At 37.3% G+C, this 26,341-nt stretch overlaps 1 protein-coding gene across 3 annotated transcripts in view; it reads left to right on the forward strand.

Annotated features, from left to right (window-relative positions):
- The window catches only part of SLC39A12 (solute carrier family 39 member 12), an 81,958-nt gene that overhangs the window by 16,516 nt on the left and 39,101 nt on the right, over nt 1-26,341 (forward strand). For all 3 annotated transcript variants that reach the window (XM_082738258.1, XM_082738256.1, XM_082738257.1), the window contains exons 5-7: nt 14,451-14,623; nt 19,955-20,126; nt 25,009-25,181. In XM_082738258.1, the coding sequence (XP_082594384.1) occupies nt 14,451-14,623; nt 19,955-20,126; nt 25,009-25,181 (518 nt within the window). The remainder of the gene's footprint in view (nt 1-14,450; nt 14,624-19,954; nt 20,127-25,008; nt 25,182-26,341) is intronic.

Genomic DNA, 26,341 nt, shown 5'->3' on the forward strand with positions numbered 1-26,341 from the left:
TTTAAAGAGTTTTGATCAGGAAGGGATGCTGTACTTTGTCAAATGCTTTTTCAGCATCTATTGAGAGTATCATAGGGTTCTTGTTCTTTCTTTTATTAATGTATTATATTGCATTGATTGATTTGCAGATGTTGATCCAAACTTGAAGCCCAGGAATAAATCCCACTTGGTCATGGTGTATAATCCTTTTAATGTACTGTTGGATCCTATTGGGTAGTATTTGATGAGAAGTTTTGCATCTGTATTCATTAAGGATATTGGTCTGTAGTTCTCTTTTTTGATGGTATCTTTGGTTTGGGGATCAAGGTAATGCTGGCCTCATAAAATGATTTTGGAAGTTTTCCTTCCTTTTCTATTTTTTGGAACAGTTTCAGGAGAATAGGTATAAATTCTTCTTTAAATGTTTTGTAGAATTCCCCTGGGAAGCTATCTGGCCCTGGGCTCTTGTTTTTTGGGAGGTTTTTGATGACTGCCTCAGTCTCCTTACTGGTTGTGGGTCTGTTTAGGCTTTCTATTTCTTCCTAGTTCAGTTTTGGTAGTTTATATGTCTTTAGGAATGCATCCATTTCTTCCAGATTTTCAAATTTGCTGGTATATAGTCGCTTATAATATGTTCTTATAATTGTATTTCTTTGGTGTTGGTTGTCATCTCTCTTCTTTCATTCATGATTTTATTAATTTGTGTCCTTTCTCACTCTCTCTCTCTCTCTCTCTCTCTCTTTTTTTTTTTTTTTTTGATCAGTCTGGCCATGGGTTTATCAATCTTATTAATTCTTTCAAAGAACCAGCTCTTAGTTTTGTTGATTTGTTCTACTATTCTTTTGGTTTCTATTTCATTGATTTCTGCTCTGATCTTTATTATTTCTCTTCTCCTGCTGGGTTTAGGATTCCTTTGCTGTTTTTTTCTCCATCTCCTTTAGGTGTAGGGTTAGGTTGTGTACTTGAGACCTTTCTTGTTTCTTGAGAAAGGCTTATATCACTATATACTTTCCTCTCATGACCACACTTGCTGTGTCCCAAAGATTTTGAACAATTGTGTATTCATTTTTATTTGTTTCCATGAATTTTTTAAAATTCTTCTTTAATTTCCTAATTGAGCCATTCATTCTTTAGTAAGATGCTCTTTAGTTTCCGTGTATTTGAGTTCTTTCCAACTTTTCTCTCGTGGTTGAGTTCTAGTTTCAGAGCATTGTGGTCTGAAAATATGCAAGGAATGATCCCAATCTTTTGGTCCCAGTTGAGACCTGATTTGGGACCCAGGATGTGATCTATTCTGGAGAATGTTCCATGTGCACTAGAGAAGAATGTGTATTCTATTGCTTTGGGATGGAATGTTCTGAATATATCTGTGATGTCCATCTGGTCCAGTGTGTCATTTAAGGCCTTTATTTCCTTGTTGATCTTTTGCTTGGATGATCTGTCTATTTCAGTGAGGGGAGTGTTAAAATCTCATACTTCTGTTATGGTCGATGTGTTTCTTTGATTTTGTTATTAAGTGGTTTATATAGTTGGCTGCTCCCATGTTAGGGGCATAGATATTTAAAATCGTCAGATCTTCTTGTTGGACAGAAACTTTGAGTATGATATAGCGTCCTTCCTCATCTCTTATTATAGTTTTTGGCTTAAAGTCTAATTTATCTGATATAAGGATTGCCACCCCAGCTTTCTTTTGATGTCCATTAGCATGGTAAATTGTTTCCCAACCCCTAGCTTTAAATCTGGAGGTGTCTTTGGCTCTAAAATGAGTTTCTTGCAGAGAGCATATCGATGGGTCTTCTTTTTCTTTTTCTTTTTCTTTTTTTTTTTTTCCAATTCATTCTGATACCCTGTGTCTTTTGATTGGGGGCATTTAGCCTATTTGCTTTCAGGGTAACTACTGAAAGTTATGAATTTAGTGCCATTGTATTGCCTGTAAGGTGACTGTTACTATATTTTGTCTCTGTTCCTTTTTGGTCTATTACTTTTAGGCTCTTTCTTTGCTTAGAGGTCCCCTTTCAATATTTGCCGTAGGGCTGGTTTGGTGTTTGCAAATTCTTTTAATTTTTGTTTGTCCTGGGAGCTTTTTATCTGTGCTTCTATTTTCAGTGACAGCCTAGCTGGATATAGTATTCTTGGTTGCATATTTTTCTCATTTAATGCTCTGAATATATTATGCCAGTCCTTTCTGGCCTGCCAGGTCTCTGTGGATAGATCTGTGGCCAATCTAATATTTCTATCATTGTATGCTACATTGTATGCTATCTTGTCCCGAGAGGATTTTCTCTTTGTCACTAAGACTTGTAAGTTTTGTTATTAGATGACAGGGTTTGGACCTATTCTTATTGATTTTGAGGGGGCTCTCTGTACCTCCTGGATTTTGATACTTGTTTCCTTTGCTATATTAGGGAAGTTCTCTGCTATAATTTGCTCCAATATACCTTTTGCCCCTCTCTCTCTTCTTCTGGGATCCCATTTATTCTAATACTGTTTTGTCTTATGGTATCACTTGTCTCTCAAATTCTCCCCCCATGGTCCAGTAGTTGTTTTTCTCTCTCTTTTTCTCAACTTGTTTATTCTGTCGTTTGGTCTTATATATTGCTAACATTCTGTTATGCCTCATTTATCCTACAGTAATAGCCTCCATTTTTTATTGCACCTGATTAATAGCTTTTTTTTTTATTTCAACCTAGTTAGATTTTAGTTCTTTTATTTCTCCAGAAAGGGGTTTTATTTCTCCAGAAAAGGATTCTCTAATATCTTCCATGCCTTTTTGGATCCCTGCTAGTACCTTGATAATCATCATTCTGAACTCTAGTCCTGACATATTACCAATGTCCATATTGATTATGTCCCTAGCCATTGGTAGCCTCTAGTTCTTGTTTTTGTTTGGTGTGGTGAGTTTTTCTGCCTTGTATTTTATCCAGATAAGAATATATGAATGAGATAATAAAATGCTAAAAGGGTGACTAAGACCCCAGAAAAATATATGCTAACCAAATCAGAAGAGACTCAATACTGGGGGGAGAAGAAAGGGGAGAAATTTTAAAATATATATATATATGAATGACTGGTGAGTAGAACAGAGCCACTCACTTGATTTTGTCTGTATTCTGGTCTCAGAAGAAATTACCTCCCAGAATTTTAAAGTAAGAAAAACTTATACATATACACAAAAATAAGGGTAAACACTAAAGGGATAGAATATGACTGTGAAGATGAAAATTAAAAGAGATTCTAAAAAAGGAATTGATAAGTTGGTTGGAAAAAGGAAGAGGAAAAAAAGGGGAGAGAATGTGATCAGCTGGAGACTAGAACAAAGCCATGTGCTATATATAGGTTATATTTCGATCTATTAGAAGAAATTGTATCTCAAAATTTCAAAGAAAAACCCCATGTATAAAAAATTAAGTTTAAATACAATGAAGGGATAAAATATGACTATAACAATGAAAATTTATGAAGAGTTTTTTAAAAAACATAAAATAGTTAAAAAGTTAAAAAAGGAAAGAGGAAAAATTTTAAAAAAAGAATAAGAAAAAAATTAAATAAAAAAAATTAGCTTTGCAAGACTAAGGGATCATGGGGGAAAAGCCATGAATTCTATGTGTTGCTTTTCCCTAGCTCTGGAGTTCCGTAGTTCTTGTTGGTTATTGAACTTTGTCTTCTGATCTTCTGTGGGAGGGGCCTATTGCAGTGATTCTCAAATATCTTTCCAGAAGTGGAATTGCACCACCCTTGCCAAGGGACAGGCTAAGCAATCTGCTCAGGTTCATTCTTGGTACCTTTTGTTCCCTAAATGCTTTCTATATGGCTGTGAAGGATGGGAATGAAGATGGCAGCCTCCCAATCTCTGGTCCTAGAGGAGCCAAGAGCTTGGGTCCTCACTCCTCAGTGCACCCTCAGAGTAAAGCAGTCAATCCCTCCCTTCTCCCTGGTCTCCAGCCACACTCCTTGCTCCTCTGGCCTGTGACGGAGTGTTTCTATCTCTGGTGCATGGTCCCATTTGGAGTCTCCAAACCCAGCAGATTCCTGCAGCGTGTTCCTGCATTACTCCTCTGGAGGAGGAAGGAGGGGTTATCTCCGGATCTGCCACAGTGGGGTCCCTGCTTGAAGAACAGTGGCCCAACTATGCCTTGGATCACAGTTGAAGGTACCTCCAAGCTGAGAGCCCCTCCTTGGCTTCCCTGCTCTGATACCTGAGCTCTGCCACACTCAGGCACCCCTGGTCTTTCTGTGACCCCGCAGATTCTGAGATCACACTGTCCCCGCGAGGGTTCCTCCCCTCACTTAACCTCTAGAGCAATGTACCTCAGTGGAGCAGACTTCTAAATGTTCTGATTTTTGTGCTCCACTGCTCTCTCACTTGCCAGGAGCCACCCCCCCCCCCACTACCACCACTGTCTGTCTTCCCATATGTCGCCTTAGATTCACTTCTCCACATATCCTACCTTCCTGAAAGTGGTCGCTTTTCTATTCCTAGAAATGCCGCTCTTCTCTTCTATCTCCTATTGAGTTTGTAGGGATTCAGAATGGTTTGATAACTATATAGCTGAACTCCTGGGACCTAATGATATTTCAATCTCCTACTCCTCCACCATCTTGCTTCCTTTCTGAATTTTAATATTTTTAAAGACACATTTATTTATTTTAGCAAGTGAGGGAGAGAGAGTGAGTGGGGAGAGGGTCAGAGAGAGATTGTCAGTCATACTACCTGCTGAGCATGGAGTCTGACTTGAGACTTGACCCCACAACCCATGAGATCATGATCAAGTGAACCATTCAGGTGCCCCAGAAATGACATTTTTAAAATCTGTTTCAAATTTTTACACCAGGAGCATCTGGAATGTTGCAAAAGAGCTGGTGCTCCTTTCCAATACACTTCCTCCTGGGAAGTCACAGCGTAAAGGGAGATGTGAATTTACCAAGGGACCAACAATACCTGTGATCTGAGTAAGACTCCCAACTCTGAAAGAAGGGCTTGAGAGCTGGAATCGTACAGTTCAGTGTTGAACTTTTCCTGGACCTGTTTGCCCAGCAATTTGAATAACATATGTGGTTTTCTACAGTTCACTTGCGCTTTTTGTTAAAAGTCAAAACATAATTAAATCATGTTACCCAGCTTTTGTGCATAGGAAATAAGCCAGAGAAAGGCATGTTAAGCAGAGAATCAGTCTGAGGTGGGAAGTAGGAGTTGGGAAATTTTAGCAGTGCAGTTCCTGTTGCAAGCCGGAGGGGTGCAAATGATTCCATTTTTCAAATGATGTAAAAATGTACACCACTTGAAGTCTTGACAGCTCTAAGAAATGGAGGCAGTCAGACCACAATACAGAAGAGAGAGGCAAGTTGTGTGAATATTGATCATTGTGGACCTTGGTCAAAGTAGCCAAGTAACACTGTTCATAAGAGATGTGTAGTATCACCTATTTGAACAAAAACCAGCCACTTCAGCATTTGAGCTCTTGGAGTTCAACTTCAGACTACCATTCCATCTCAGCTCCATTAGGCATTTTAGAAGCCATGAGGCATTTTCTCTCACAACTGCGCCTGAGCTAGGGCACTGTAGCTACTGATTATATCTTGGCTGGGAAGAAAGTATGCTAGTTTCAAGTGTTGTTTGTTTGTTTGTTTTCATTTAAAATTCAGCATAGTGAACATAACAGTGTTATATTAGTTTCTGTGTGTGATATACTGATTCCATTCTATGCATTACTCAGGGCTCACCCTAGTTCTCTCTCTCTCTTTCTCTCTCCCCCACCCTCTTTTTCTCCTTTCCTTATTTGTTTTGTTCTTAAATTCCTCTTATGAGTGAAATCATATGGTATTTGTCTTTCTCTGATTGACTTCATTTTGCATTATACTCTCTAGCTCCATCCATACTGTTGCAAATGGCAAAATTTTGTTTTCTTTTGGCTGAGTAATATTCAATTTTATATATACCATATCTCTTGTATCCATTCATCTATCAGTGGACACTTGGGCTGTTTCCATAGTTTAGGTATTGTAAATAATACTGCAATAAACATAGGAGTGCATATAACCTTTTGAATTAATGTTTTCATAGTCTTTGGATAAATATCCAGGAGTGTGATTACTGGATTTTATGGCAGTCCTGTTTTGATTTTTTTGAGGAATCTGCATACTGTTTTCCACAGTGGCTGCACCAATCTGCATTCCTACCAACAGTGTACAAGGGATTCCTTTTTCTCTACATCCTTGCCAACATTTGTTGTTTCTTGTATTTTTATTTTAGCCATTCTGACAGGTGTGAGATGTTACCTTATTATGGTTGTGATTGTGTTTCCCTGATATGAGTGATTTTGAGCATCTTTTCATGTGTCTATAGGCCACCTGGATGTCTTCTTTGGAGAAATGTCTGCTGCCCATTTTTATTTAGATTATTTGTATTTTTTTTTTTTTTTTGGTGTCAAGTTGTATATATTCTTCATGTATTTTGGATACTAATCCTTTATTGGATTTTCATTTGCAAATATCTTCTCCTATTCAGTAGGTTGTCTTTTAGTTTTATTGATTGTTTCTTTTGTTGTGTGGGAGTTTTTATTTTGATGTAGTCCCAATAGTTCATTTTTGCTTTTCTTTCCCTTGCCTCAGGAGACATTTCTAGGAAAAGGTTGCTATGACCAATGTCAGAGAAATTACTACCTGTGCGCTCTATTAGGATTTTTATGATTTTAGATCTCAACTTTAGGTCCTTAATCCATTTTGAGTTTATTTTTGTGCATGGTATAAGAAAGTGGTCCAGCTTCATTCTTTTGCATATAACTGGACAGTTTTCTCAAGACCATTTGCTGAGGAAACTTTTTTCCATTGCATATTCATACCTCCTTTGTTGAAGATTAGTTGACCATTACCATACTCTTTTGAATATTGCAGCTTTGTAAGTATAACTTGAAGTATGGAAATGTTATGCCTCCTGTTCTTTTGTTCTTTTTCAAGATTGCGTTGGCTACCAGGGTGTTTGGTGGTTCCATACACATTTCAGGATTGCTTTTTCCAGTTCTGTGAAAAATGCTGTTGATATTTTGATAGGAATTGCATTAAATCTATAAATTGCTTTGGATAATATAGACATTTTTAACAATATTTAGTCTTTTAATCCATCGGCATGGAGTATCTTTCCATTTTTTTGTGTCATGTTCAATTATTTTCACCAATATTTTATAGTTTTCAGAATATATGTCTTTTATTGGTTAAATTTATTCCTAGGTTATTTGGTTAAATTTATTCCTAGGTGTTTTATTATTTTTGGTGTAATTGTAGGATTATTATCTTAATTTCTCTTTCTGCTGTTTTATTATTAGTGTACAGAAATGCAAGATTTCTGTATATTGATTTTGTATCCTGCAAACTTGCTGAATTCATATCAGTTCTAGTGGTTTTTTGGTGGAGTCTTTAGGGTTTCTATATATAGCATCATCTCATCTTCAAATAGTGAAAGTTTTACTTCTTCCTTACCAATTTAGATACCTTTTGTTCCTTTATCCTCTCTTACAGCTGTTGAATAAATGTTGAATAAAAGTGGTGGGAATGGACATCCTTATCTTGTTCTTGACCTGAGAGGAAAAGCTCTCAGTTTTTCCCTATTGAGGATGATGCTAGCTCTAGGGTTTTTATATATGGCCTTTATTATGTTGAGGTATGTTCCCTCTAAACCTACTTTGTTGATCGTTTTTATATGAGTATTTGTTTTACTTTTTTTCAGATGCTTTCTCTGCATCTCTTGGAAAGATCATATGGTTTTTATCTTTCCTCTTATTGATGTGATATATCACATTTGAACCACCCAAGAATCCCATGCATCCCAGTAATAAATCCCACTTGGTCATGGTAAATGATTTTTTTTTTATGGCAAATGATTTTTTAAAAATTTCTTTATTTGAGAGAAAGAAAGAGAGCATGTGTGTGAGTAGGGGGAGGGACAGAGGAAGAGGGATAGACTCTCAAGCAGACTCTCCACGGAGCATGGAGTCTGACACAGGAGTCAGTCTCATGACCATGAGATCATGACCTGAGCCAAAACCAAGAGTCAGATGCTCAACAACTGAGCCACCCAGACACCCCAGGAAATGAAATTTTTTAAATGTACTGTTGGAATCAGTGTGCTAATATTTTGTTGAGAATTTTTGCATCTATGTTCATCAGAGATATTGACCTATAGTTCTCTTTTTTTTGTGGTGTCTTTGTTTGGCTTTAGTATCAGGATAATGCTGGCCTCATAGAATGTATTCGGAAGCTTTTCTTTCTAGTTCTTTCTTTTCTAGTTTTTGGAATATTCTTTGAGAAGAACAGATATTAACTCTTCTTTAAATGTTTGGTAGAATTCACCTATGAGGCTGTCTGGTTCTAGACTTTCATTTGTTGGATGTTGTTTTATTTTGAAGGAGAGAGAGGTAGGGGCAGAGGGAAAGGAAGAGAGAGAATCTTAAGCAGGCCATGGAGCCTGGTGTGGGGCTTGATCTCACAACCCTGAGATCATCACCTGAGCTGAAATCGAGTTGAACACTCAACCTAACTGAGCCAACCAGTCCCTGGGAAGTTTTTTGATTATTGATTCAATTTCAGTGCTAGTAATCAATTTCAAATTTTCAATTTCTTCCTGATTCCATTTTGTTAGGTTATATGTTTCTAGGAATTTATCCACTTTTTCTAGGTTATCCAATTTGTTGCTATATGATTTTTCATAATATTCTCTTATAATCTTTCATATGTCTGTGGTGTCAATTGTTATTTCTACTCTTTCATTTCTGATTTTTTAAATTTGAGTCCTCTTTTTTCAAGAATCTCACAAAAGGTTTACCAGTTTTGTTGATATTTTCAAAGAACCAGCTTCTGGTTTCATTGATCTGTTCTTTTGGTTTTTTAATTTCTATTTTGCTTATTTCTGCCTTAAACTTTATTATTTCCTTCCTTCTCCTGGCTTTGGGTTTTGTTTATTTTTCTTTTTCTTGTGCCATTAAGTGTAAGGTTTAGCTACAATGCTTCTTGAGGTAGGCCAATAAAATTATAAAATTATTAAAATTATTAAATATTAATATTAATTATTATTAATTATTTAAATTATTAAAGTTATAAAATTCCCAATTAGAACAGCTTTTTTGTTGAATCTCAGAGATTTTGGACCATTCTGTTTCCATTTTTAGTTGCCTCCATGTATTTTTTAAATTTCCTCTTTGATTTCTTGGTTGAACCATTCATTGTGTGATAGTGTGTTATTTAATCTCCATGCATTTTTGCTTTTTCTAGATTTCTTCTTGTTATTGGTTTCTCGTTTCATAGCATTGTGTTCAGAAAAGATGCATGGTATGACTTCTCTCTTTTTTAATTTGCTGAGACTTCTTTAGTGATTATATGTAATCCACTTGACAGAATGTTCCGTGTGCACTTGCAAGTACTATATGTTCTGCTATTTTAGTATAGAATGTTCTGAATAGATGTTAGATCCTGCTGGTTCAGTATGTCAATCAAAGTCACTATTGTTGATTTTCTATTTGGACCATCTGTCCATTCAGGTAAGTAGGGTGTTACAGTCACCTACTATTTTTGTATTGCTATCAATTACTCCCTTTACATTTATTATTAATAATGTTATGTATTTGGGTGCTACGATGTTGGGTGGATAAATATTTACAACTCTTATATCATCTTGTTAGATTGCCCCTTAATGATTTTTCAGTGTCCTTCTTTGTCTTTTGTCACAGTCTCTGTTTTAAAGTCATTTTAGGACACCTCAGTGGCTCAGTCAGTTAAACTTCTGCCTTCAGCTCAGGTCATGATCTTAGGGTCTCACACTGGGCTCCCTACTCCACAGGGAGTCTGTTTTATCCTCTGCCCTTCCTCCCACTCATTCTCTCTCTCCCTCAAATAAGTAAATAAAATCTTAAAAAAAAAATAAAATAAAGTAATTTTATCTGAAATAAGTATTGCTCCCTAGACTTTTTTTTTTCAAATCCATTTGCATGATAAATGTTTCTTCATTTAATTCATTTCACTTCCTTCACTTTCAATCTGCTTGTGTTATTTAGGTCTGAAATGACTCCCTCATAGGCAGCATATATATGGGTCTTGCTTTTTCATTCATTCTGTCATCCTGTCTTTCAACTGCAGTATTTTGTCCATTTACATTCAAACTAATTATTGATATGTGTATTTATAGCCATTTTGCTACTCATTTTATGGTTGTTTTTGTAGTTCTTCTCTGTTCTTCTTTTCTCTTACTCTCTTCTCACATTTAGTTGGCTTTCTTTAGCAATAAGATTTCTTTCCCTTCATTCTTTGCATATCTATTACTGATTTTTGATTTGTGGTTACCATTCATTTTGTATATAATGTGTTCTATATATATAACAGTCTATATGAAGTTGGTGGCTGTTCAAGTTTGAGCCCTTTCTTTACTCTTTTCCCTGCCCTTACATTTTAGGTATATGGTGTCTTACTTTATATCCTTTTATTTTGTGAGTCCTTTGAATGATTTTTATAGATATACTTATTTTTATTGCTTTTGTGCTTCCTAGTTTTCTTACTATTACTTATGGTTTTTCCTTGCCAAGCAGAGAGTCCCCTTTAACATTTCTGTTAAGACTGGTTTAGTGGTCATGGATTCCTTTAATTTTTGTATGTTGGGGAAACATTCTCTCTCTTTCCATTCTGAATGGTAACCTTGCTGGATAGAGTATTTTTGGCTGCAGTTTTTTTTTTTTTTCTTTCAGCACTTTGAATATGTAGTGTCACTTTCTTCTGGACTACAGAGTTTCTGCTGAAAAATTAACTAATAGCCTTTTTGGTTTCCTTTGTATGTAACTGTTTTCTTATTTCTTGTTGGTCTTAGAATTCTCTCTTTACCACTACTTTTTGCGTGTATTGGTGTCTTGGTGTGGACCTCCCTGAGTTGATTTTGTTGGGGGGGGGGTGGGTCCTTGTGCCTCCTGGGTTTAGATTTCTTTTTCCTTCCCCAGATTTGAGAATTTTTCAGTAATTATTTCTCCAAATAAGTTTTCTACCCCCCTTTCTTTCTCTTCTCCTTCTGAAAGCATTATGATGCAAATGTTATCACATTCGATAATGTTGTTGAGTTCCCTAAGTATGTTTTCATCTTGAAAAAAATTTTTTTCCTCTCAGCTATTGAACTTTATTTCATTACTCTGTCTTCCAGGTCAGTGATCCATTCTCTCTTTTCTCTAGTCTACTATTAACTCCATCTAGTGTGGTTTTAATTTCATTTATTGATTTCTTCATATATTTTCTTTTCTCTTTTGAGAAGGAGAGAGAGAAAGAGGGGAAGAGCAGAGTGGAATGTAGAGAGAGAGAATCTAAAGCAGGATCCACACCTAACTCAGAGACTGACACAGGCCTTGATGACCTGTGGTCATCAGATCATGACCTGACCTGAAATCAAGAGTCAGACCCTTAACCAACTGAGCCACCCAGGTGCCCCTCTGATGGGTTCTTTTATGTTTTCTATCTCTTTCCTAAGGGTTACACTGATGTCCATTACCCTTTTCTCAAGTCCTTTGAGTGTCTTTATGACTATGACTTTAAATTCTCTATCAGGCATATTACTTACCTCCATTTTGCTTAGGTCTCTTGTGATTTTGTCCTCTAGGTTATAGAGGTAGTCATCCATATTTTCTTCCAATATTTGTATGTTATCATTTCTGATTCATTTTGGATTAATTATGGTATATGCTGTGAGGAATAAATCTCTATTTTTTCTATATGGCCACCCATTTTTTTAAATACTTCTTATTTTAAATGCAGTGGAAATTATTTCCTCCACTGATTTGAGATTCCTCTTCTATATAATACATTGACAAATGTAATCAAATATATTTCTATTTCCTATTCTGTTGGTCATCTTATCTATTTATGTGCCAGTATCATACTCTCTTACTTACGTTTTTACTTATAATTAGTATACTAGTATATAATATTTAAAATATTAGTATATTTCAATGTCTGGTAGAGCTAGCCTTCTTCATTACTCTTCTTTTCAGCATATTCCTGGCTTGTTTTTACTTCCTAACAGACATCACCAAAATATCAAGCTGGAAAGAAAGACATTGCGATAATTTATTGTGATGTGTATACACACACATATAAAATAACTTAGAGAGAAAATGACACATAAGATATTACATCTTTATATCTATGAATATATGTCTCCATTGCTCATGTGTACAGGTGTGTTTTTTTGGAGTTCTTCATTATTTTACTCATAGGTTTTAGACATTTTCTGTTATATTTGTATTTAGGCTTTTAGCTTTCTTTTGGCTGTCTTCAATGGGGTCTTTTCTTAAATTATATTTTCTAACTTGTCTTTTTGTATACAAAGGGTTTTATTTCTATGGGATAATTTTATAACCTGTTCCATCATTAAATCTTTTATTTTATTTTTGCATTTTTTAGAGTTTTCAGGTATATAAAACCATACCATCTTTAAATAGATGTAGTTTTGCCTCTTGCTTTCCAATTCTTGTGTCTACTGTCTTATCTAATTACACTGGTTGTTAATAACCCCAATATAATGGTAAATAGGACTGAGGACAGTCTGCATCCTTATCATGTTTCTTACTTTGAAAGAAAAGCCTGTAGTGTTTCCCCCATTGAGTTTAGAGAATAAATGAGAAAAATATAAATTGGTCTTTTATATTAGCCCACATACTTATATTTCTGGTGCTCTTCATTTCTTCCTATATAGATTCAACTTACTGTTTAAATAATTTCTTTTCAGCCTGAAGAACTTCACTTAGTATTTCTTATAAGGCAAGTCTTCTCTCAATGAATTCTCTCATTTATTGTTTATCTGGGAATTATTTTATTTCACCATTATGTCTGAAGAGTTGTTTTATTGGATATAGAATTCTTGGTTGACAGTTTTTTCTTTTAGCACTTTGAGTATAACATTTCACTACTTTCTGGCCTCTGTTCTTCAGATGGGAAGTCGAGTACTATTTGTACTGATGGTTCCTTGTATGTGATAAGTCATTTTTCTGTTGCTTCTTTCAAGATTCATCTTTTTCTTCGACTTTCATCAATTTTGCCTCAATGTATCTGGGTATGGATCTTTTTATATTTATCCTACTTGATGTCTGCTAAACTTCTTGAACATGTAGATTAAGGTTTTATGTCAAATTTGAATAATTTTGATGTTTTTCCCCCCAATATTTTTTCTACAACTTTCTCTTCTGTGTTTGTCATTACATATAAGTTGGTATGCTTGCTCTTTTTCCATGGGTCTCTGAATTTATTCTTTTTTAAAATCCTTTCTCCCCTCATTCTTCAGTCTGGATTGTGTCTATTAATCTATCTCCACTTTCAGTAATTCTTCCTTTTATCATTTCAAATATCATCCAAATTGAGCTCCATTAGTGATTTTTTCATTTCACTTATTGTATTCAACACCAGAATTTCCATCTGGACTTTTATATAATTTTGAATTTCTTATTTCTTCTATTCATTGACTTATTATTGTCACACTAATTCTTTAAATATGAGTTACTTTAGTTCTTTAAGCCCACTTATAATACCTGCTTTGAAGTCTTTTTCTGTTAAATCCAACATATGGGAATATTCAGACACCTGTTTATTGACTGCTTTCCTCCCTGATTCTGAATCACACTTTCCCATATTTTTGCAAGTCTGCTATTTTTTTTTCACTGAAATTCAGTCATGTAAAATGAAATATTATAGTAACTCAAGTTTATAATTTCTCCTATCATTGATCATAACATTCAGGAAAATACCAAGGACATTATTTTCACAAGCAAGAAGATGGATAAATCAAAAAAAAAAATCACCATTATATTTAATTATTCTCTGTATCAGTCAATTTTTTTGAAAGTCTAGAGCTCTACTAAGGGAAACTAAACCATAATCTATAAACTGGCAACCATACCACAGTAGCATTAGAAAACAAAGTCAGCTTGTCTCTAGAATCTTAGACCCCTTTTATTTCCTTTATTATTTCTGCATGAACAACCCCTTAAAAAGAAAATAATTTTATTGACTTAATCAAAGGAAATAGTTATGTATAGTTATAGTTAATCTACTAAGGATGTCTATAGCCCTTCAAAAAATAAATTTCCTAAGGATTAGGCCAGTTCTATTTTTTGTTTGCATTTTTATAAAGGCCATCTAGAAAAAGAAATAGTTGGCTCAAGAGAAGGTATCCCTTTGGAGGAACTGCCCTTTGTATCATCCCTAGGAGATAAAAATGGTGGGAACTTCTTTGTAAGGCTGATTTAGCTCCAAAGCTTAGTGTAAATCTTGTGAGGCAATCAATACTCACACGAAGTACAAATGTTCTTTTATTATTGTCCAGAGTAACATCTTGACTTTTCATTGGAACCAAATTTATTTAGCAGAATATCTGTACAGTGGCCGTAAGAAATTGTGATGATCCTGAGATTGACTTATCTTTATTCTATGTGACACCAGATTTTGTGTGAAATTTCTAGAACTAGACCAGCTTCTCAACATTCTCTGGACCAAAAGTACCTGTATCAGAAAAGGTAAAATCCATCAACTTCAAAGGACACAAACCAACCTAACAATCTATGATTGGGGTCACCCTAATCTCTCTTTATCCATGGGCCAAGAGTCAAATGATGGTTCAGCTTCCTGGGATGAGGTATGGTCATTATTCTTATACCATCTGATGTTACTGTCAAAGTTGTGAAAGTTCTGTAAGAGTTGCGGAAAATTTAAAGGATAATGTGTATTTCCTGTGTATGTGTATTTATAAAGTGTATTTTAAATGTAAAAATATTCTATTTCTACAGAGTGGCAATGGGTTTTTTCTTCTATAAATAGATCTCTATGGACATAAACATGAGCCCAAGATAGGCAAGAAAAACATATATAGTGTATGTGTGTGTATATCTGCATTGTCTCATATATATCTTTTCCCACTTGTGTCTGTATTAAATGAGTGAGTAATTAATTCAGTAAACATACTGAGCATTTACTACCTGCCAGTCACCATCACAGGCATTAGGGATACAAGGCTGAACAAAAATAGGAACAATTCCTTTGTCACTTATGGGATAGTAGGAGGATATAGACATTACATATATATTCACAATGATGAATGAATGCTTTAAACATAGTTTAGGTTATGAAGAGATTAATTTGAGCCATGACTAACAGAAATATCTGTACAGTAAGTTGTGAAATATATATTTCTCTTTTGAGAAAAAGTGATAAATATGTTTATAAACATATTTTTATCTGTTATTTCCTTAAGTCGTGCTCTAAAGAACATTCGCTAGCCTATCTTAATGTTCCTTGAAAAGGGGTGCTATGGTCCAATTGGTTTGGGAAATACTAGATATACATATTGCTTTGTAGCATATTAAGTTCTCTGGGGAAGTCCTTTAGCAAATAAACTTCTTTTATCTAATTGAATCCTACATTTCTCAAACTTTGACTATGGCATTCTTCACTCTAACCATTTGAAATCCTAATAAATTGATGTTCCACAAACATGGCTTATGTTTATTGAGTATGTACTTTGTATTAGATGTGGCACTGTTTCACCTGCATTGCCTCATTTAATTATTATCACAACTCTATGAGGTTAGGTATATTATTCCATACTACAGATGAAAAAGTTGAGACATGGAACTAACAAATGATTGCTTCAGTTCACAGAAACTAGGATATGCACATAGGTTGTCTAATAACATATTCTGTGCTATTGTTTGGGAAATGTTGATTTAAATAAAACTATTTTTGTTATTTGTATATTAAGTGAGCAAGGTACCGTCTGTACCTTAAAAGGGCAAGATCCCTTATAGATTCTTAACAATGCAGAATGTTGTTCCTGTGAGTTATAGATACATGACTGGGCAGTATCATACATTCCCTCTCCAACCCCAACCCCCAAGAGTTTGTATCTTTTAATCCCCATCATCTATTTGCTCATTTCCCCAACCCTTCCCTCTGGCAGCCACTGGTTGGTTCTCCATGTTTATGAGTCTGTTTCCCTTTCTTGTTGTTGTTTGCTTATTTTGTTTTTTAGACAAAAACAGATTATTAATTAGAATATTAGATATTTTTAAAAGTAGATTTCTGTTACTTCTATATATATGTATATCATAAGATATGTATATATAAGATATAAAGACCTGTATTAAATTTGATTCTTTCAAACTCATAGTAATTGTATTCAACTCGTAGTGAAGAGAGCTGATGCTTATGTTAATCTTTGCTAAGTAGATTTCTTCAGGGCTGGCATTTAGGAATGGAGCAAATTTGCCTAATGAGGCCTTATCTGTATAAAGAACGAAAATTGTTCCTTAAAATTTAGGAACTACCTACTTAAGGCATACCTCTAAAATCAGTAATAGTCATTTCCTGTGCTAACAATGCAAATGGTTCTTCTCTGTCCCAACCTGTCCCTTTCCTCGTGACTCTTGACAGGACCCTATGACAGAGAAGATCTGAAGATCCTGCCTATGTTATTTAGACCAGTGATCCTCAAAGTGTTATACCTGGGAACTTCTTGGAAATGCAAATTCTCGGGTCCCAGCCCAGCATCTGCTGAATCATAAACTCTGAGAGTAGGACCCAGCAGTCTGTCTTATAACAAGCCCTCCAAGTGATTCTCAGAATTAGAGATCTTGAGCCACTGCTTTAGAATATGTTTGTAAAGTTATCATAGATGTCTGATGATATCAAAGCAAGGATACCCATATACTGAAGTTTTATGCGAAGGCATAAAGATATTTTAAAGGTTATTGGCTGGATAATCTAAATTTTCATTTGATTTTGTTCTTTAATACAAATATTTGGGGTTTCAGATTTATAGAATATAATGAATCACTATTAAGGACATTTGTGTTAGTGATTTCAGAAGAAATGTAAAACAAACAAACGACCTAAATAGCACAGGAACGGCACGTAAAGATCAAGGGCACAGAAGCTTATAATAGAATGTCCTTACTCTAGGAGAAGGTAGTCTAAGACCAGAACAATTCAATTTCTTGGGAGTGAACTGGTGAAAGATGTGTGTTGTTCTGTTCATGTTTGTCTCTGCACTACTTTACTTACCAATCCAGCCGTCCTCGATGAGAATGCTCATTCCAAAGGATTCATCATCGAAAGTCTATGGCCAGTTTCCCTTTGTTGTTGTCAGTACATCTAATGGTGAAGCAATTATATTCTCTTAGTAACACGGTACAAGAGAGAAGTTGTCTTTGGCACAAATTACTTTGACAAAGGGAAAAAGAAAAACCCAAGTTTAGCTTTCTGTTGTTGCTTTCCCTAGTAGAAACCTTCTGGAGTCTGGCCCGGTCCTTTTCTGAGAAATGCCTTCCTCACCCACAGGCGTGAGGCTGGCAGCCATGTCTGGACAGTCTGATCCCACCTCCTATCTCGTGGGCAAAACCGATTGAACCAGAGGGATGCCTGAGCCCAGAAAGCACATCTGTGGCTTTGCTGAAGCAATCAGATCTCTGTCAGGACTTGCAGACTCAACTCCGTCTTGGGTTTGTGGGCTGAGAGGTCACTTCAGAGTTGGGATTTATATGGTCGTGTGTTTACTAAAGGAGAGAACACTGGACCGCGAAAGGAAATAGATACATGCGGCGGGAAACAGAAAGGAGAAAACACTTGGCCCCGATGAGACAGAGACAGAAACATCTTTGCTTCTCATCTTCCAGCTTCAAGTTGAGTTCTGCCTGAGTTCTACCTTTTCAATCTCTGAGATCCTTAGTGTCCTGCCAATACAACCTCCCCTTGGTTCTCACTAATTTGAGTGGGTTCTCTTCCCTGCAACCACACATTTCCTGATGAAGATAAAACATTTTTTACTCATGGACTCATCCCCCCAAAAATGTATGTGGGGAAAACTCAGCAACTATGTCATCATTTTCTGATCAGCAGTCTGTCTTTGTTAAAAAACCCCTGCATTCTCCAGCAGGGCAAAGCCCACAAGCCTCGCAAAGCTCTGGTTTTCTTCAGAGACCTTACTGATTGTGACTAAAGCTCACAAAGTCGTTGCACTAGGGTTTGATTTCACCATCTGTGCTGCTGGAACTATATACACATTAAAATTTTAAATGCAATTTTTGATACAGAAAATCAGCCCTGAACACTCCTGAAATGCACAAATTCCCTCTGGCAGTTTTGAGAGACCTGTTGGATTGGTTGTTTGCCTATAATCCTTATCTGTCAGTGAATATGTCTACATTTGCTGTAGAAAAACAGCAAAGATAGAGATAAGCAGCAGCAGCAGGAAATCGTAATGATTTCAATTGTTTTTGGGGAAAAGGGAGGTCAGTTCCAAAGGTATCCATATTATTTAGTGTTTACACTCCCACTGGTTGACACAGCATCCACCTTTTAAAATATTTACTTTTATTACTTTTGAAAATACATGTTGGCTACACAGGCTTTTTCAATCAGAGAATATTAAAGACAATGATCTCATTCCCTCAGAGCTCCTGTTTATCATACAAAATCTTGACTCTGTTGAGACAAAGCCACCATCCACACTGAGAAGAAAAAAAAAAAAAAAGGCATCAAGGATTTTAAACTGCTGGTTAGAAAACCATTTGACACATTATAAAATCCAGTGCACATTTTCAGGAAAGAAAAAAGGGTGCAAAACTCATACTATATCGTACTCAAAACGAAAGTGAGATACAGCTGACTTTGATCAGAGGTTGCAAATAATCCTTGCAATTGATCAGAGCTTGAAAATAATCCTCGCAAATTATGTACGCACGAGAAGATTGCAGGGGCAACATGCAGTCATGGCTCCTTGTGTCCTTTTTTTTTTTATTCATTTTTTATTTTTTATAAACATATATTTTTATCCCCAGGGGTACAGGTCTGTGAATCACCAGGTTTACATACTTCACAGCACTCACCAAAGCACATACCCTCCCCAATGTCCATAATCCCACCCCCTTTTCCCAAACCCCCTCCCCCCAGCAACCCTCAGTTTGTTTTGTGAGATTAAGAGTCACTTATGGTTTGTCTCCCTCCCAATCCCATCTTGTTTCATTTATTCTTCTCCTACCCACTTAAGCCTCCATGTTGCATCACCACTTCCTCATATCAGGGAGATCATATGATAGTTGTCTTTCTCTGCTTGACTTATTTCGCTAAGCATGAACGCTCTAGTTCCATCCATGTTGTCGCAAATGGCAAGATTTCATTTCTTTTGATGGCTGCATAGTATTCCATTGTGTATATATACCACATCTTCTTGATCCATTCATCTGTTGATGGACATCTAGGTTCTTTCCATAGTTTGGCTATTGTGGACATTGCTGCTATAAACATTCGGGTGCACGTGCCCCTTTGGATCACTATGTTTGTATCTTTAGGGTAAATACCCAATAGTGCAATTGCTGGGTCATAGGGCAGTTCTATTTTCAACATTTTGAGGAACCTCCATGCTGTTTTCCAGAGTGGCTGCACCAGCTTGCATTCCCACCAACAGTGTAGGAGGGTTCCCCTTTCTCCGCATCCTTGCCAGCATCTGTCATTTCCTGACTTGTTGATTTTAGCCATTCTGACTGGTGTGAGGTGATATCTCATTGTGGTTTTGATTTGTATTTCCCTGATGCCGAGTGATATGGAGCACTTTTTCATGTGTCTGTTGGCCATCTGGATGTCTTCTTTGCAGAAATGTCTGTTCATGTCCTCTGCCCATTTCTTGATTGGATTATTTGTTCTTTGGGTGTTGAGTTTGCTAAGTTCTTTATAGATTCTGGACACTAGTCCTTTACCTGATATGTCATTTGCAAATATCTTCTCCCATTCTGTCAGCTGTCTTTTGATTTTGTTAACTGTTTCCTTTGCTGTGCAAAAGCTTTTGGTCTTGATGGCTTTTTTCCTTCGACCTCCTTGTGTCCTTTTTACCCATTCCGTTGAGCTCTGACTTCTCAGGAATGACAACTGATGGGAAATTTGTTTGTCGAGATTACTAACGATGTTCTTTCCGTAGTCTTGCTTCTCTGCAGGGCAGCTGGCAGAGATATTTGTACAGAACAGCCTTTCACCCATTTCCAAGGAAGACTTCCAACGAATGAGTCCGGGAATCATCCAGCAGTTACTCAGCTGCTCCTGCCAGCTGCCTGAGGACCAAGCAGCAAAGCTGCCACCGACCACTCTGGAGAGTAAGTTGTGGCTCGTCCCTGAGAAAGTGAGTGCACATAAGGCAGTGCACATAATGTTGTGACCGTAGGATACATACTACATACCAGGCGCTGCTCTCAGCATTTTACCTTTCTCAGCTCGCTCTATCCTCACAACACTATGAGCTAGATACTGTTATTATCCTCATTTTACAGATAAAGAAACAGGCCCCTAGAAGTTAATTGACTTGACCAAGGACACACACTGGGGTAAGTGATGGAGTTGGATGTAAACCGGGTCAAGCTGGTCCCAGCATCCTCATTGTCAGCCACTGTGCTACATGACCTTTCATTGAATAGTTTCTATTTTGTATGTAAGTTACAGAAATTGATTTATTCTCTCTATATGACTCAGGCACGACCAACTTCAAAGTTCCTAGTTGAGAAGTGGCATGGTATAAGAGAAAGAACATGAGTGATGGGATCAGAGATGCAAAGCTGAGTCCTGCCTTCTAGCCCCAGCAGCTCCATGATCTTAAGCCCTCTCTTTATCTCCCTGAGCCTTTTTCCCCCCTGCACAGTGGGAAAGCAGTGATATCACACAGCTTACCATCCTTTCACACATCATAACACACCTAAAAAACAAAGGCACGCTGGGGTAAACCAAGGAGCTCCTCTAGGGTAGAAGTGACCTTGGAGAGAGTTGCCAGCCTCCGGATCAGGCTGGCATCCCCAGGAAGTAAAGCCTAGATATTTGCACTCACCTGTATCCCAATGGATCACCGCAGTAAGTGAGCTCCACGATAAGGCTTCCTAGGGTAGCTGTAAGTTTCAAATGGGGCAATGTGTACAAAAATGTGTTCTGCACCCGAAAGTCACTGTATATGTAAAAGAAAAATAAATTGAGGTCCAAAACATCCATGATGGGTAGCAAAAATGTGACAGTTAACATATGCATGCTTTAAGTATTACCAGTGATCAGAGGGCCTTATGCAGACTTTTTTAGAGTGTTTTCTTTCTCTTTGAGATAGTCTTGCAATGCCCTTCAGGGGTGAACTGTCCAGCTACACACTTCTTTTTTTTTTTTTTTTAAGATTTTATTTATTTATTTGACAGAGATCACAAGTAGGCAGAGAGGCAGGCAGATAGAGAGGAGGAGGAAGCAGGCTCCCCGCTGAGCAGAGAGCCCGATGCGGGGCTCAATCCCAGGACCCTGAGATCATGACCTGAGCTGAAGGCAGAGGCTTTAACCCACTGAGCCACCCAGGCGTCCCCAGCTACACACTTCTAACACAGTGTGAATTTCGCACCTTCAAGTGGCTCTTTGGAAGATTTTATGTGAACAAAAACCTGCCAGACCTAAATATCTAAAATTCCACATTCACCAAAAGGAAAAAAAGCAAATTAAAGCTGAACAACAAAATAATTCAGCACCTGCTGGTCAGTGTTGGCTCAGAAATGGAGAGGGGGGATAGACCATGGAGATCTAAGAGCCTCCATGAGCATATTTACATGCCCACCCCCGGTCACCTTATCTGCTGCATAGGGGCCACTGTGAAATAGCTTTGTGAGCTGAAGATCTGTGAGAAATATTTCTTTCTAACGAACACCTAGACCCTTCTGCAGTATGGTCCTCCTGAGAACAATTCAGAGAAATCACACTGACTATAGAACCCAGAAAAGCATTACTGTGTTCAACTTGAACTGTTGCATTATGTAACTTAAGGGAAAGGTAAATAACAGAAAATATGGGCTGAAGACAGAGGCAGGGGGGAATATTAGGAAGAACAGGATTTGTTGTGCTGGAATCTGACCCCTAAGCACCATCTGCATGTGGGGTTCCAGGAAAGTGTGTTACAGCCCCCACTAAATCGGGTTTCAGACCTATTCAAGGGAGCTGCTCAAGAATGGCTAGGAATTTAATGATTAGGTCAAGTTCTATTGTAATGTTGGGAAACATTTCTGTAGAACCTGTCTGCAGGCTGCCTGACTCCAGTCAAGATAGCCGTGATATCTCTGTGAGGACCTGGGGTGATTAGCAGAGTCCCATGGCCACAAATGACAGATGTTAGGGTTTTCAGGCTGTCTTTGCCTCATGAGAGCAGGTGAAATCTGATTCACAGAAGACCAAAACAGATTTCTAAGCTCTCAAGTTAGAAAGGATCCTTTCTCCTCCCAGACCCCATTGTAGTTGTCCTCAGGACAAAGGGGAGAGGAATAGAAGAATCAAAGGACTGGGAACTTTGCCCTTTACCTGGGAAATGCCACATCCTAATTTATCCTTGTGAATGCTCAACATTTGCTGATCTTTTGTAGCCATCATAAAAATGTGGCAACTTTGAACTTTATTAGACGTCCTTTGAATGTCTTTAATTATGTATTCAATGGGAAGAATGACATTCCCACATAAGGTCTATTTGTGGAAGAGTGAGATATGAATCTTGGTTATGTATCTCCAGGGATTTTTTTATAACATAGGTATTTTTGTTAAGTCAGAACAAAATAAAACTTCTGAGTGTATGACTGATCCAAACCATTTTCATCATTTAAAAAAAAATTTTTAATTGTGGTAAAAAACTGAAATTTGCCTCTTTGGAGAACAGTGTGGAGATTCCTCAAGAAATTAAAAATAGAACTTCCCTATGACCCTGCAATTGCACTCCTGGGTATTTACCCCAAAGATACAGATGTGGTGAAAAGAAGGGCCATCTGTACCCCAATGTTTATAGCAGCAATGGTCACCAAACTGTAGAAAGAACAAGATGCCCTTCAACAGACAAATGGATAAGGAAGATGTGGTCCATATACACTATGGAGTATTATGCCTCCATCAGAAAGGACGAATACCCAACTTTTGTAGCAACATGGACGGGACTGGAAGAGATTATGCTGAGTGAAATAAGTCAAGCAGAGAGAGTCAATTATCATATGGTTTCACTTATTTGTGGAGCATAACAAATAGCATGGAGGATATGGGGAGATAGAGAGGAGAAGGGAGTTGGGGTAAATTGGAAGGGGAGGTGAACCATGAGAGACTATGGACCCTGAAAAACAATCTGAGGGTTTTGAAAGGGCGGGGGGGGTGAGAGGTTGGGGTACCAGGTGGTGGGCATTATAGAGGGTACAGATTGCATGGAGCACTGGGTGTGGTGCAAAAATAATGAATACTGTTGTGCTGAAAATAAATAAAAAATAAATTTAAAAAATAACCTTAAAAAAAACCCTGAAATTTGAGATGAAATTCAACCATTCTTAAATGTATAGCTCAGCAGGCAGTATTTTCACATTATTGTGCAATAAATTTCTAGAACTTTCTCATCTTGCAAAACTGTAACTCTGTATCCACTGAACAACAACTGTCTTATAGAGGTTCCCTAGAAGTGAAGGGTGGTGGTAAGAGGGGGAAAATTAAAATTTGGAAGTTTTTTGCTTCTTTTGAGTACACTGACAACACTTTTAATATTAGACTCCTGTATGATTTAGAACTTAAAATTCAATAAAAGTCCTCTTAAAAACAAAGACTATTATCATGTTACCAGCTTGTACAAGAATGACAAGTACAGTAAAGTAGAAGACCAGAATATTTTCTATCTTAACAAATTTTAAGGCGGCAGTTTCTTAAAATCTACAATGGGTTTTAATTAATATGATAACTGAATTATTTAACTTCTTATCCGTAGTCACTAAAGGAAATGATGGTTTAATTTTATAATTACCTTCCTTCATTGTTTACAATTTGCTGTGGCTTATTAGTAATTTCTAAATAAGTAGAAGACAGAGTATTTGCTCTGAATATTTGCCACCAAGGAAAACGGTGGCCTTGAAAACTCTTTATCCCCAAATCATTTATACAGTTGGCCCTTGAACAACACAGGTTTAAATGGCACAAATCCACTTATATGCAGATTTTTTAATACATATACAATACTGTACTGTAAATGTATTTTCTCTTATGATTCTATTTTCCTTTCTGTTTTTAATTTTTAAATACTCTCCATGCCCAGCATGGGGCTTGAACTCATGACCCTAGAATCAAGAGTCGTTCAACCAACCGAGCCAGCCAAGTGGCCCTCCCATTATTTTCTTAATGACATTTTCTCTTTTCTAACTTGACATTGTTCAGGGGTCAACTGGGCTTGACACTGAAAGCCATTTTTCCCTCTCTTTTCATCTTTTTATCTTTCCTTCTTTGTTTCTTTTCCCCTCATGCATATTTCCTTCTGTTTGAATAATCTTAAAAATTGTACTTCCTGAATATTTTTTGAAACTTTAGAAACCTATTTTTTGATAAATTTAGAGGTTATAAAAAATGATTGCAGTAATTTAAAATGTAGGCTGTCCAAATTTTTCTCCCAACCATTACACATTCATTGATCAGTTCTTACTAATGCAAGCACTCATTTTAGACCCTGAGAATAATAAACACTTTGGACATTATAAATAATTTTGAGAACTTTGGGAAGAAAGTACTCACCTTGTACAGAAACCTAGGTCTTCAATGGCCCCTATTGAAGACACACATTTGAAGGCCACACATTGAACTGTGTGCTCCCTCTATAACTCTGCTTCCTTGACTTCAGAAGGTTTAAATGGGATTGGAAGGAAATCACGACCAGTGGATGGCAGCCGATGTTGTGGTTTAAAGTGAGAGAAGTTCATTTCTTTGGTGGCGGGAGGTAAGCTAGGTCCTGTAGTGATTTTAGTAAGGGGTAGTTGGGGTCACTTCAAAGCAACAAGGTTAATGGTATAAGTCTTTTCATCCTTTTCCTTAAAGATGAAGACCTTTTACACACTAGAATGTTCATATAACAATTCCATATCTCTACCTGCTGTATTGTAAGATGGGTTTTTCTGGAATTTTGCGGGTTGGGGCATCACTATGAGTGATGAACACTGACCCTTTTGCACTTTCCGTTTGGCTTAGAATATGGCTACAGCACAGCGGCCGTGGCCTTGCTCACGCTGGGTTCCATGCTCGGGACGACGCTGATTCTGTTCCACAGCTGTGAGGAGAACTACAGGCTGATTTTACAGCTGTTTGTGGGTCTGGCCGTCGGGACACTTTCTGGGGACGCTCTGCTCCATCTCATCCCTCAGGTAACTCTTTTCCATTTTCCATGGAGCGTTGCTAATTTCCATTTCCATTGAGTCACTGGCGGTGTCGATGCAAAATTTCACAGGGACTTGGCCAGTGTCTTCCTCGGGAGTAAGTATCATTACCCCAAAGCACTTATAGGGGAGAAGAGAGAACCAATCCTTAGACCCGCCACTCGTTACTCTTATTTTTGAAATAAACCAAAAAAAGTCATCGGAGGCAGAATCGTCTTAAGAGACATTCAGGAAGTATCGACTAATTATCTGTTAAATAAAAATGAATGGGCTGTAAGAGGTTTGTGCTGACTTTTCTCCAGTTGTCCCTGACACATCAGATCCTTTTCTGCCTTCTCTGCTGCTCTTTTCCTGCCCCAGAAGATTGTGCCTCCTCTGCTTCCTTGCAGGGTGAACTGTTGTTTGGATTCAGCCAATGGGAGGCGCAGCAGAAAAGCCAGGGCAGGAGGAGAGAGTGGCAGGGGTACTTCTTCCCCATGCCTCCTGGCTCTGCACTTGCTCTAGAAGCAGCAGATTACCTACCATACTCCAGCTCCCGTGGGACGCCTCGCTTCCCCCCAACCCCACCTCCCCCTGAGCTGCAGAAACATGAGTTCCAACCTTCGCTCTTTCTGCTCTAGGAGTGGGAATGGATTCCCGGGGTTGCTTGCTTCGGGACATTTCATTATCCCTTGTTCCTCCCCTTGCTGCCTGCATTTGTTGCACCATCAATAAGCTGTCTTCATTTGAACCATCACAATGAATTTTTTTTTTTTTTGCCTAATAATATTTATATTTTCCTTAAGCAAAATATAAGTACCAGGAAGCTGGCTCTTTGCTGAATTCTTCTGAGGCTCTTTATTTGTTCATAAATGACAGGGCAAAGACCCGAGATGCAAGAGTTAAGGCAGAAGGGGCTCATGATGAGGTTATTTCTTCCCTCTGAAATCTCTTGGGATGGATAATGATGGGCAAATGAGCCCCCCTCTTGCAAAGCCGGAGATGTTAAAAATTTCCACAGGCCTCTGGCAATTTCCTACAGGGTCACTCTTATTGCTCAGAGGCTCAAAAATGATTAGATGTTCTGAAAAATCACAAAGTGAGCCTTGGAAAATGAAACAAACCATTATTTGTTTTAATTTCCCTTGTAATCTAATTTTCTGGAAATA

The sequence above is a fragment of the Mustela nivalis genome (genome assembly GCF_964662115.1).
Source record: "Mustela nivalis genome assembly, chromosome: 7".
Lineage (NCBI taxonomy): Eukaryota > Metazoa > Chordata > Mammalia > Carnivora > Mustelidae > Mustela > Mustela nivalis.